General features: G+C 37.9%; 1 protein-coding gene across 4 annotated transcripts in view; it reads left to right on the top strand.

Annotated features, from left to right (window-relative positions):
• The first annotated feature begins 5,153 nt into the window (after positions 1-5,153).
• The window catches only part of KYNU (kynureninase), a 121,686-nt gene continuing 112,410 nt past the window's right edge, over positions 5,154-14,429 (top strand). The window contains exons 1-2 of one of the 4 annotated variants that reach the window (XM_086368429.1): positions 5,154-5,406; positions 12,685-12,866. In XM_086368429.1, the coding sequence (XP_086224555.1) occupies positions 12,698-12,866 (169 nt within the window). In that variant the 5' untranslated portion in view covers positions 5,154-5,406; positions 12,685-12,697. The remainder of the gene's footprint in view (positions 5,407-12,684; positions 12,867-14,429) is intronic. The other 3 variants (XM_086368454.1, XM_086368439.1, XM_086368449.1) reach the window with 3 other exon arrangements.

Here is a 14,429-nt window from a genome sequence, read left to right on the forward strand (position 1 = left end):
GGGGTAAGGGGTGGAGGAGAAGGAGATGAGGGGAAAGGACAGGAGGGAGGGAATAGGGAAGAAGAAAGAATAGGGAAGGGGGCAAGAGAGTGAGAAAAGGCAGAAGAGGAGGATTAAGGAGAGTAGAGGAGGAGGAGAGGGCATAAGTAAAGGATAAGGCAAGGAAAGAGAGGAAAGGAGAGAGAAAAAAAGGGGGACGGAAAAAAAAAAAAAAAACAGAGAAATCCAGGTGTGTGTGTTCTGTTCCTTCTATTTTTTCCTACCCATGTAAACAAGATCCAGCATTCCTTGGCTCAGAATGGAAATTGCTAGACAAGAACCCCCTGACCTGGGTTTTGAGAGAACCCATGTTATATTAGTTAACCCCAAGAGGAAGGGGAAAGAGTGCTTGGGAGTGCAGAGTGATGAAACTGGGAAAGGAGCTGCTGCTGCTAAGTCATTTCAGTCGTGTCCAACTCTGTGTGACCGCATAGACGGCAGCCCACCAGGCTCCCCCGTCCCTGGGATTCTCCAGGCAAGAACACTGGAGTGGGTTTCCATTTCCTTCTCCAATGCATGAAAGTGAAAAGTGAAAGTGAAGTTGCTCAGTCGTATCTGACTCTTAGCGACCCATGGACTGCAGCCTACTAGGCTCTTCTGCCAATGGGATTTTCCAGGCAAGAGTACTGGAGTGGGGTGCCATTGCTGTCTCCTGGGAAAGGAGAGGCAGAAGGAAAAGTGAAAAGGAGGCTACCAGGCTGAAGATCTGCTGTATGTACAACATCTGGGATATTTCCAATACCCCCTTTGAAGAAGGAAAGAGAGTCCAAATAATGACAGATTAAATTTCCCTCCGCAGAGTAAAAAGTGATCTCTTAAAATATTCATATTTAATTAAAATATAGATTAGTGTAAAAGTTACTATATAGTGTAAAGGAGAAAAATAATATTCCCTCTACCATTTTGAGTTCTTAACTAGGACTTCTGCAATAAAAAACAGATTAACAAGAGAAAACAGAGGTTTATTAATATAAATACCTTATGTATACATAGGAACTACCCAAGAGGAAAAAAAAAAAAAAACTCTCAGAGGTTGTTTAAAATTCAGGCTAAATGCCCATCGTAACAGGAAAAGGCAAGGGGTTTGTATGACAATTTGCGGAAAACAAATGATTTTAGGAAATATCAATGGACCCTTAGAAGAAAAAGTGAAAGAGAAGATAGTTTGTGAGAAGGTTTGTTGGTGTGGTGTGAACTTCTGGTATCTTTTGTGATAAGAATCAATCTTCCCTGGTTAATCCAACTTCTGAAAAGGAAATTTATGAAAACTGAGTTCCTTTCAGATCCATGTTTAAAAGGAGTTCACAGACATCTCCGCCCTGCATTTGCTGTTTTTCAAGTGCTATAGCTCAAACTAGTCAATATACCACAGTGGCATATTTATGGTAACACACGGACAGCGTATTAAAAAGCAGAGACAACACTTTCCTGACAAAGTTTGTATACTCAAAGCTATTGTCTTCCAGTAGTCATGTACAGATGTGAGATTTGGATCATAAAGAAGGGTGAGTGCCAAAGAAGTGATGCTTTCAAACTGTGGTACTGGAGAAAACTCTTGAGAGTCCCTTCGACAGCAAGGAGATCAAACAAGTCAATCCTAAAGGAAATCAACCCTGCAAATTCATTGGAAGGACTTAAGCTGAAGTGAAGGTCCAATCCTTTGGCCACCTGATGCAAAGAGCTAACTCATTGGAAAAGACCCTGATGCTGGGCAAGACTGAAGGCAGGAGGAGAAGGGTACGATAGAAGATAAGACAGTTGGATGGCATTACAACTCAATGGACAGGAGTTTGAGCAAGGTCCAGGAGATGGTGAAGGACAGGGAAGCCTGGTGTGCTTCAGTCCATGGGGTCACAAAGAGTTGGACACAACTGAGCAATTGAACAACAACATCCTGAACTCCTACAATCATTTTTCGGGGTAGCATATTCTGCTATACTTCCACATATGAGTTTGAGACTGCAGTTTTTTATGAGTTCATCCTCCCTGGCCCCTGAGGTTCTCTTTTATTTATACAATTCAGTTCAATTCAGCTGCTCAGTTGTGTCCAACTCTTTATGACTCCATAGACTGCAGCATGCCAGGCCTCCCTGTCTATCACCAACTCTCGGAGTTCACTCAAACTCATGTCCATTGAGTCGGTGATGCCATCCAATTGTCTCATCCTCTGTCATCCCCTTCTCCTCCTGCCTTCAATCTTTCCCAGCATCAGGGTCTTTTCAAATGAGTCAGTTCTTCGCATCAGGTGGCCAAAGGATTGGAGCTTGAGCTTCAGCAACAGTCCTTCCAATGAATATTTAGGACTGATTTCCTTTAGAATGGACTGGCTGGAGCTCCTTGCAGTCCAGGGACTCTCAAGAGTCTTCTCTAACACCACAGTTCAAAAGCATCAGTTCTTCAGTGCTCAGCTTTCTTTATAGTCTAACTCTCACGTCCATATATGACTACTGGAAAAAACATAGCTTTGACTAGACAGACTTTGTTGGTAAAGTAATGGCTCTGCTTTTTAATAGGCTGTCTATGTTGGTCATATTTTATTTCTACAGATCACTTCTAATAGTTGGACCTGAACTGACGATAAGTCAGCATCTTTGTCTTCAATCTCATACTCATTTTTACTTATTGAACATGTAGCATAAGAGTTTCATAGCTGAATCTATACCCTTGGATTCTTACAGGAATAGTGTGCCACACTGAATTTAATTTGATTAATAATAATACGATCTCTCACTGAAATCTACTCCATGTCAGGCACTGGCCCAGTCTTAGTGAATAAGCCCTGAAGAGTAAAGATAAAGTTCACAGTTTAAGAACAGTTTAAGAATTAGTTTTTGAGAGAAGAGAATTTCTCTCATATTCCAAATCATGAATTTTTATAGAAAGAACTGAATCAACTTCTGGAAAAAAAAAATTCAACAGATATTTTCTTAGCTTTATTCATGGGCAATCTCAGAGGAGGATAAAATCAAATTCTCTGCTTTTCAGAAACATATGTTGTAGGTGAGATGTCGTACACGGAAATTAGTAGACGGCTCTGAATTGGTACAACAGTTTAACCTGGCAACATGTTTCTTCTTTCAGTTTCCAAGAAAGAAGAAATATAAACTCACTCTGTTCTCTCTTTTCCCTTTACAGCTGGCTCTGCAGTGGATCTTGCATCCACCACTCCCCCACAACTTGTTTTCTCACAACCTTTTATATTTTTAGGTGTTTATGGGAATATTCCTTGGAGAAGGCAATGGTAATCTACTCCAATATTCTTACCAAGATAATTCCATGGACAGAGGAGTCTGGAGGGCTACAGTGGTCACAAAAAGTAAGACATGATATAATGACTAAACACCAATGTGAATATTATAAAGATTTTATAATGGAAAACCATTATATCACCAGCTACAAAGAATATGCTAAATACTTTTAAAAAATGAATGAAGGGAACATTTTTTTAAAAGGACAGATTTATAAAATATAAGATATAGGTTGATAGATTAGACCTCCAAGTGAGTTCTTTAAAAGTGGCTATGTTAAACAATAGTTTTTAAGACAATATTTTGATGGAGTGGTCTTTAACATTATCAAAAGACTTCAGAAGAAGAAGTGAAAGCAAGACACTTTATCTCTACTTTTGTATATATCTATATGTGTCTCCTGTAGTTAAAAAGGAGTATAATTTTTCTACCAAAAATGACACAGACTTCACCCTCAGACTTACTTCCTGGATATTAGAACTTGGCAAATTATCTAACATTCTTACAGTACAAGGAATAAGTGAAATAGAAAAAAAAAAAAAATACAAAATTTGAGATAGTCTGGATTCAAAGTTTTATTCTTCCAACTTAATAAAATTAAGACATTCCTCTTATTCTATAGTATTATTTTAATGATAAGATTCATGTGATAAAACATATTTTCTTTTCACTGTACAATTACTTGTACAAAAGTAATTTTGTATGTCTTTTATCCCCATTTCTTGGACACTGGAGGGTAATGCTTTTGTTCTGGATTTTTTTTTTTTTTTTAAGGATGTGTTACTTATTAACTTGTGTGTCTTGGTACATTGGCTCTCTACATGCATTGCTTTATATATATCTCAGTAATCTCAGTAAATACAAGTGATTTAATTATTTAGCCCCAGTCTCTATCTTTGGTCTTAATTCTGAAACATTTTGCTTGTGGTTTTTCATACCTAAAAGGATATATAATAAAAGACCCAAGCTTGGGAATAAACATAAAGAGATAATGAAGGTAGAACGATAGATAGCCCACAAGCTTAAATAATTTCCATTTACAATTTCCTACTTTAGTTTCCACATGATCTTCTAACACTGACTTTTTCTTACTTGATTGTTTTGTTAACCATCTAGATTGATGATTTAGGACTTTTTAAAATCCACCTATTAGGCAATAACAGAGAAGGCAATGGCACCCCACTCCAGTACTCTTGCCTGGACAATCCCATGGATGGAGGAGCCTGGTGGGCTGCAGTCCACGGGGTTGCTAAGAGTTGGACATGATGGAGCGACTTCACTTTCACTTTTCACTTTCGTGCATTGGAGAAGGAAATGGCAACCCACTCCAGTGTTCTTGCCTGGAGAATCCCAGGGATGGGGGAGCCTGGTGGGCTGCCATCTATGGGGTCGCACAGAGTCGGACACGACTGAAGTGACAGCAGCAGTAGCAGCAGGTTATAAAGTATATCCTAGAATTTAGGGCCAATATTAAACTTTCAACTTAAATGTTAATTCATTAAGTGTCAAACTCTGTTTCTAGAAACAGAGTTCTGTTTTCCAGACTAGAAATTCACAATGCTTTTGACAGTGAGGTATTATCTCAAAATCCAAGTCTTCTGGATTACCTCCGGAGTTAGGAAATAACTTTTCTCCAGTTCTTGGTGTATTTCATAGCCCAAAGCAAGGAGGAATGTGAATTTGGGGATTTAGTTCCTAGACAAACTAATTGGTTCAGCTCACACACAAAAGAGGATAATCCATTTACTCTACAAGATTATTATAGGATATGGTTCACATTCCCAAAGATCTTAGTGAACAAGAAAGTGTTTACCTAAGTCTACAGGGCAGAGCTTCACAGGGGACAGTGCCCGAAGCAGAGCCCCTAGTGTTTGAAATACAGAGCAGGAGCAGCATGTTGTTTAGATATCTGTCAGTGACTGGCGATTTACCGTCAGAATACACAAGAGTAGGAAGAACTAAAATTAGCTCACAAATTCCCCATAGGGTGGAGTCTGAGCAAAAGTGCTTTGACTTTCTCACTCAGAAGTCTAGTCTATATTTGTAAGCTACTTTTGAGAGGTTTCATTTTGCTGAAAAGAGACACTGGGAGCTGTGGACCCCACTGGAATCCTAATAGGTAAGTTCTGAGACATTGATATACTCTACACAAATATACATTCAATGAGTTTTCTAAAGGATATTCCTTCTGCTAGAATTTTTGTCATAATGCTTTAGCAGTTTCTTCTGCTAGATTCTTCTCTTTCTTTTTTTTTCCTCCAAATTATTTTCATAAAAATAGTGCAACACACAGGGTCTCTACCACTAAAGACCCTTTAACCCTGTGGGTTAAATGAACAGATTAAAATATATATATATATATATATAGTATAAAACATCTACTATAAGATAGTTATAGTTGAATAAGTTAATCTTACTGTGGTGTGGATACTCGCTCAGTCGTGTCCAACTTTTTTGCGACTCTATGGACTGTAGCCTGCCAGGCTCTAGGCAAGAATACTGGAGTGGATTGCCATTTCTTGAGTTTAAATGGTAAAATTAGATGAAAATTCATATCCTGAAGTTAGCTTTTTAGATCCTGTGTTTTCTGGGGACTCTATTTGTCTTATGTTGATATTAGTTATATTCAATTTTATTTAGAGAAGTGAAAATGTCTATTTCTTGAATAAGGTTTCTTCCGCTTTCACTTTGTGAAATGTTTGCCTAAGAATGGAAAGTTGAAACATTTTTTTCTATATAGTTAAAAGAGTTTACTTATTTCTTTCCTGTTTTTATTTTGAGAAGGGTGAGGTATTTTTTAGATAGTAATATTGGACCAAACACCTTGAATTTATTAATTTGAAACTCAGCATGTAATTCATATAAGCTTAGATATAAAGTGTGCAGCTGTATCAGTGACGTTTCTTCATTCCTCAAACAGCGATACATTTAAAGAACATTGTTCTGTGCATATGTATTAAATAATACTCTTTCTCAAGCTACACACTTTCTTTATAATATGCTTTGCCAGGTTCTAAACTTTGAACTCATGTGAATAATTTGCTCATTTCAGCCATGAAATCTGAAACTGTGTAAAGATTAACCACTGGTGAGGTGAAAGTCCCTCAGTCATGTCTGACTCTTTGTGACCCCATGGACTATACAGTTCATGGGATTCTCCAAGCCAGTATACTGGAGTGGGTAGCCTTTCCATCTCCAGGGGAACTTCCCAACCCAGGGATCGACTGTCACTTATTTAAGTATTTAATTTGCTTACTAGTTAATTTATTTAACTATCTAACCTGAGAACCTGTGGGTAACTAGGAGATCTTGAATTCCACGATTCCACAAAAATGTGTTTATAACTATAGAAGTTTCTTCTTTAAAATTTTAGCTGTATAAATAAAATTGGAAACACAATTTACAAAATTTCCACTGAGGGTAAATGGCAATTTCCACCATAAGGTATTAATATGAAAAAAAAATATTATGAGACTTTTATCCATCTGTGTACATAACCACTTTTTAAATAAAATTACCTCTAAATATATGAAATATAAAATTTAGAAGTTTTAAATTTGGCTTGAATTGCTTTATTTCAATATCAGAGCATGTCAATTTACCTGTAAATGGTAAACTAAACAAGGTATAACATTCTGGTTTGTGAAGTACTAACTGACTTAGTGGCAAGGTGAGTGCAGAATGTAGCAGGAATCATTTATGATGAGTTAATAAATTGCTTTCTTAGAGTGAGGGTACTGTGAGTTTATTTACTCCTGTTGGGGGCTGTTGGCAGGGTGGCATCCTGGGTGCTCTTCTGGAAAGAGTATTTCACCATCAAGTATCTTACTACCCGGGCAGGTGAGGTTTTGATACTCAAGTTGTGACAAGTTCAGAAGAAGGCGTGGACTTCAACCTTGCCCTCACTAGGACTGAAAGGATTGATTAAAAAGAGTAGATGGATTTATAGCCTGTGGGGCTTTGCAGAGTGAATACAGGGGTTTAAAAAAAGAAAGAAAGGGAATGAGCCAAAGAAACACTGCAAAAAGAATTAAAAAATTAGATGGAAGAAATGAAAGGTTCAAGCCTTGTGTCAGGAATTCTTCTCTGCATACTCCACCCACATGCCCTGTCAATGACAAGTTCAGCTTGACTCAGTTCCTCAGGCAAAGTGCAGTCCCAGATTGTGAGCTCTGTTATCTTTCTCCTTCATTTTTGTTTCTACTCTATTGATTCCAGAGTTTGGTCTCAAAGTAGAGGAAAAACAACTCTAATCCCTCAAAACTGGTACAGGGATGAAATAAGAAACAAATATAAAGAGGCCCGTGAGTTAATATTAATATCTTTTTTGTTAAACAAAGAAAGTTAAATTTTACAGGGGATATCACAAAAGAAAATGAATATATGTTTGTTTCAGTTCAGTTCAGTTCAGTCGCTCAGTTGTGTCCGACTCTTTGTGACCCCATGAATTGCAGCACGCCAGGCCTCCCTGTCCATTACCAACGCCCGGAGTTCACCCAAACTCATAACCCATTAGAGTTTAGAGTCAGCCCTGATGAATTCACAAAGTGCTGACTCTCCAAAGGAAATCATGCAGAGTCCCACTGAAAAAATTCTTTTTAAAATCACTTCCCCTGTGGCTAAATGAGAAGGGTATTCCTAAAGTAACGGTCATTAATCCTGTCAAATAATTCACCGATTTTGTGCATCTTATTCAATTGCCAGTTTAAGGGATTACTCTATTTTAAAGGCACTGATCAGGAATGGGATGGCTGCAAGGATAAATTACATGAGATTCAGTCCCCCGACTAAATATAGTTCAGTACAATAGACCAGCAATTCAATCAAGCTATCGTAAGTAGCAAGCTTATAGTAAAGACACACTCGGTAGACAGAAAAAACAGCTCATGGGATTCTTGGAACAGCCAAGAAGGCAACCTCCCAGGCCTTGTAAATAGTATGTTGCACAGAAAGATCAATGACTTCCCAGTTGGCTTGTCTTGTCATCTTTCTAGGAGCCATAGCTATTTTATCTCTTGCCATCCATGTAACTAAGTGATTCTTACTTGCCTTTGAAGTCACTTCATGTTTTAACAATCAGTGGTTCAGTTTGACTCTGAAAAAATGAGTCACTCATGACAATACTCCTTGCAAACCCTACCATTTTATTGCTTCTCTTTCTTAAATTTGTGCTTGTTTCTAACTGAATGAATAGCTATATCTCACAGGTCAGATTCCTGAAAAAATTGGATTATATGCTCAGCTAAACACCATCAGGATTGTTGGGCTAGAGCTTTTATGAGCAAGTCATTCACAGACCATTGATAAAATAGTGCATTGTCTTTAGTGCACCAAGTATCCAGCAAAAGTCTGATCTACTATGACTAGGCAATTGACAATGTCAAGCAGTAGTGCTATTTAATGGGCAGGTTCCTTCATCAGAAAAGTATAGCTAGAAATGCAGATAAAATCAAGTTGTAGGCATGGCATGAATGTTTGTCCCATATATACATATGTATCTAAATAACTACAGGAACTAGCAGAACGTATTATTTATTATAAGAGGTATGCTCACAAGTGTTACAGGTATTCAGAGGGGGAAAAAACTACTTTTAGCTCAGATAACATGATGGAACTCATGAAGAACAATGACATCTGAGCTAGGGCTAGAAGAGTGACCAGGATTTGAATATATAAAAGGAAAAGTAGAATATTTTAGGCAAAGGGAATAAATAAAAATCATAGAGATAGAAAATTTTGTGAAGATGACAACTAATTTAATATGGTGTCCATCTATCCACCCTGCCATCATGTGCTCAGTCATGTCTGACTCTTTGCAATGTTATGGACCGTAACTCTCCAGGCTCCTCTGTCCATGGGACTTTTCCAGGCAAGAATACTGAGTGCATTGGGATCTTCCCAATCCATGGATTGAACCCATAACTTCTGCATCTTCTGCATTGCAGGTGGATTCTTTACACCTTGAACCATCGAGGAAGCCCTAAAGTGTGTGTATGCATGTGCTCAGTTGTGTCCAATTCCTTGAAACCCCATGGACTTTAACCAAGCAGGATCCTCTGTTTTTGGAAGTTTCCAGGCTAGAATACTGGAATGGGTTGCTGTGCGCTCCTGTAGGTGATCTTCCTGACCCAGGGATCAAACCTGTGTCTCTTGCTTGCTTCTCCTGCGTTAGCAGGCAGATTTTTTTACCACTGTGCCACCTGGGAATCCCCAATTTAGTATGGTCAGGTATTAAAAGAACAAAAAACATTAATAACAAAATCAATTAACATTCTTATAAAAGCATAGATCAGAGCAGTTGAAAACTACTACGAGCACCAAAGCTAAAAAAACATACACATTTAAAGCTCAGTATTCTTACCTTTTGGAGAAGGCAATGGCACCCCACTCCAGTACTCTTGCCTGGAAAATCCCATGGATGGAAGAGCCTGGTGGGCTGCAGTCCATGGGGCTGCTAAGAGTCGGACACGACTGAGCGACTTCATTTTCACACATTGGAGAAGGAAATGGCAAACCACTCCAGTGTTGTTGCCTAGAGAATCCCAGGAACGGGGGAGCCTGGTGGGCTGCCATCTATGGGGTCGCACAGAGCCGGACACAACTGAAGCAACTTAGCAGCAGCTGCAGCATTCTTACCTTTGAATATAAAGGATGGCTCATCAAGGGAGACCACTGGCAACTGAGAAAGGAAGAGTTCAAATAAATAAGGAGGATTTAAGTACAGAGTACAGGAGGTATGTCTACTTAGCTGGCATTATAAAACATTGAGATATGCAACTCTTAATTGCCTAACACTGTGTGTTGGTTGAGGTGGCAGGAGAGTGAGTGAGGAATAGGAGAAAGATGATTGAACTGCAATCTGTTAGTTTCCATTGGTCCATAAGAGTTCTAAACTTTATGTACTGTCTATGAATTGAGAAGTATCAAACTTATATCTCATGATTCAATTTTCTCATGAGCTACAGACTCAAACATCCAATGCTTGACATTTCTACCTGGGATTCTTAATAATCATCTTAAACTTAACGTGTCCTAAACATAACTCTGATTTTCCTCCTGAATTTGTTTCTTTCCTAGGTATTTCTTACTTCATCACTTTGAATATATTCACTCAGATCCCAAAGCTAAAGGTCACTCCCTTTCTTGTCCTCACCAGAGATACTTTCTTTACTTTTCTCTCCAAAATATACCATAAATCCACACACTTCTTTTCCCCTCACCACATTTAATTTACTATCATTTTCCCCTTGAACTACTAAAATAATCTCTTTTTTACTCTTATAACTCATCAAAAGCAGAAAAATGATTTTTATTTAAAGTTATATAACTCTGCTATTCAAGACACTCCAGTGGTTTCCCACTAAACATAGAAAAACAGCCAAATTCCTTCCTGGCCTTCAGAGTCGTTATGATAAACGATCACCTCCCCCTCTCTTACATTTTAGTCTTCCCTTCTCTCTGCTTTCCTGAGTTGAACAACCCAAACCTGTCTACACTTCAGGACCTTTGCACGTTTCATCATCTTCCTCCAGGTCTAGATCTTCTTCACATGTCTGACTTTCTAACGGGATTCAGAAATTCTCCTATGTCCTTACCTAGGAGAAATGCACTTGACGCACCCCCTAAGGTAGCAATTCCATGCTCCAGTGACTCTATTCCATTCTCTGCTATCTCTACTCATAGCTTTTGAAACTATCTAAAGTTGTATTAATTTATTTATTTTTCCCTTCTTGCACTAAAAAGTCACTCAACAAAAGTCACTTTTATATACTTTGTTAGATGCTGCTGTTCTATAGTAGTTGGGGCTATAGTACAGGTGTTCAATAAATATCTGTTGAAAGAGTGAAAAAATGAAATACTGTATACATGGGGTCAACAATAGTATAAGTATTAAATAAAACTAGCTTGAGAAAATTTCTTGACACCCACCAGTCTCTAACCTCAGAGAGTGTTCTAGCAGGTTCCTAGATATGTGTGTTAAATTAGATGCCAACCCCTCAGGCCAGAGTTTAAATATAAGCAAATGAGTCTCCTTGACTAGGTCTAAGCACAATTGGCCGCCTTTGAGCCAGGCCCTGGGACAGATAAGTTTGAGCACCCAAGCCCATTAAGAGCTATTACTCAGGCTCCTACTCTTTTGTGCCTTGGGACTTCAGCCCTATTGGTTTTCACAGTTTTATGTTCTGGGGGCTTCTCTCTTAAATACACGTCTTAAAATTTGAAGTATCTGATGTGGGAGCAAAACCCTTTGCACCTCAGAGAGAAGATCCAGGCTTTGATTTCCTTCAGAAGGTAGATCACTACACAGGCAGGAGGAGGTGTTAAGGCCAGACTGTATCCTAGCCTCTTCTACTCACTTCAGTGTGGTTTTCTCTTTGTTTTTCCAATGTGTATTTGATGCTCAGCCAGCCTTTACATTTTTTTGTTCAGAGGACATTGCTGCATATGTGGCTCCAGACTCTGTCTGTGGGGGTGGGTGAGTTCAGTATATACCTGCAGCGCTATCTTGAACTGGAAGCCTGTACAATTCTTGCTCAATTTAAAAAAAAAAAAATGAAATTTTGGGAAATATAATTATTTTTGAAAAAAGAAATAGAAATCTCCATTGCTATTTATCCATTTCAGAAATTTAAGTTTTCTTTCCAAAAATATAGGAAGTGTTAGATAATGATTAAATGAAGCAGGATGTGGTTTCAAGTAACACCAGAGGTCCCTGCTTTGTTCAAGGATGGACTATATGATTGTGAAAGAGGAGAAATGTTTCATTATCAGCAGTTCGTAGATCTCATTGGTCTTCATATGGGAAAAAAATCACTAACATTATTTAAAGTATTTAAATATTTTTCATTGATATTGTTTTTATTCACAGTAAATAATTTGCTAGGGTTCTATTGTGTATATGTCTCTATTTGTAAAACTATGATCCAAAAATTACTGGGGATGGGAGAGTTGAGGAGAGCTAGAGAAAAGGAAGATGAGCTCAGTGGAGCACTGCTCTTCTACACTTTTCACAAAAGCCTCTTTATTCTCACCTCCTAGTAAGTAAGACATCTAAAGAAAAGATGCCAACATTATATATGTTTGAAAATCATTAATTGGGACCATTTCTTGGAAAATAACAAAGAAACGAGCTAACATCTATTGAAAGCTGACCTTGTCTTGAGCATCATTACCTAATTCAGCTTTTTCAAATCCCTAAGTTACTATTATTTTCCTTACATAAGAAAAATTCAGGCATGGGTTTGAATTCCAATTGTTAATTATATCATTTGTGAGGTTGGGAAGACTAGAAACTTTGTTAAAATAAAAGGTGTTTTACCTAAAAGGCTAATTTTCTACTGAAGAAAAATGACAGTGGCTTGATTATTTTTAGTTTTTTTTTCAAATGTATTTTTAGAGGAGAACTTGTAATGGAGCCTTCACCTCTTGAGTTACCAACTGATACATTGCAGCGCATCGCATCTGAACTTAGATGTCACCCAACAGATGAGAGAGTTGCTCTCCGCCTCGATGAAGAAGACAAGCTGAGGCACTTCAGGGAGTGTTTTTATATTCCCAAAATGCAGGATCTGCCTCCAAGTAAGAACACTGGAAAGGGTTTTACTTTCCTTAATCAATTTGTTATTATATTTTCTACTGAATGTGTTTATCACAAATCTTTGAAAATCATTGTTCTGTTACATAATAGAGCCATTGCAATCATGTCTGCAAACAGCAGGTTCCTGGCGGCATTAAATCAACCTGTCAGCCTAATTTAGTCACAGATCCTATATGTTTCCTCTCCTCTGCTGAAAAGAAAAATACTTTCAGTGTTCTTATATTGTCATCTAGTTCTCTGAACAATAGAATGCCTGATTGAAAATTATAGCGGATGCATTTACTTGTTCTCTTACTCACTTAGAGCTCAAAACAATTCCTTTTCAATACAGTATTAGTATATCTTTTATTTTCTGGTACCTAGTTCATGACAGCACATTAGTCTAAGAGGGGATATTATTCTGGAACTTGGATATATTAGGAGGGATATTACATGGATATCTAACTCTGTGTGCTGTGGCATGTATAAGACTTACTTAATAAATAAAATGCCTAAGAAATGCATATTGCTTTTTAAAAACTTAATACTGAATCTGTTCTTGTTTTGGAAGATGTTCTGTTTAAAAAAAGAAACTAACTCTTATTTTGGAGGATTTTCTGTTTAAAAAAAATAGGTAACAGGTTAAAAAAAATGAAGCAATAGTTTGTATTTGGCTTTGCTTCATTTTATGTCAATGAAAAAGGCTACCAGTTTGAATGGAATTGATCTACCAAAATGGATTTCACATACTTTCTAATTCAGTCTAATTTCCTTTTTTCTTCAAATTAATTGTGGCAGGTACAATTCTGGATACTTGTAATCCAAGAGCATTACCGAATATGATTTTAAAATGAGATCAGGTCACATAACTTTCCTATTTGGCTTATATTTCATTATGCAACATGGGATGGCACCTTGTAGAATTATGGAAGGATACAATAAGAGGAGGGCTTCCCTGGCTCAGTGGTAAAGAATCTGCCTGCCCTGCAGGAGACACCAGAGATGAGGCTCAATCCCTGGGTTGGGAAAATCCTCTGGAGAAAGAAATGGCAACCCACTCCAGTACTCTTGCCTGAGAAACCCCATGGACAGAGGAGTCCTGGAGGGCTATAGTCCATGGGGTTGCAAGAGTTGGACAAGACTGAGTGCACACACACACACACACAATAAGAGGAGGATTTATATCCATTTTAAAGTTGCTTACAATTAACTGAGGAAGACATTGATGAGACCAGATAAAATGGGGTTGTAAGTGAAGTGATCTGAGATCATAAGAAAAAAAAATCTTCTATGTCTTTCTGGAATCTAGAATGTAAGTGCATTTTGCTTTGAAACTTAAGGATAAAAAGGAATATTAATGTGTGAAAATGATGAAATTAAGTCTAGGAATATTCTATCATGATGGGAAGTTAAGGACATGGTAGCATACAGAACATAGTGTGGAAGTCCTTGAAAAGTCCAAGGACCCACTTAAGACACATTATGACCCTGTTGTCCCAATGCACTCTCCAGCCTCTGGGCTACCTGGGGCTTTAATGAGCCCCTAGACAAGGGATGTTTCCCTG

This window comes from Bos grunniens, chromosome 2 (assembly GCF_055505025.1).
Source record: "Bos grunniens cultivar Pamir isolate PY7600 chromosome 2, Bosgru_T2T1.0, whole genome shotgun sequence".
Taxonomy (NCBI): domain Eukaryota; kingdom Metazoa; phylum Chordata; class Mammalia; order Artiodactyla; family Bovidae; genus Bos; species Bos grunniens.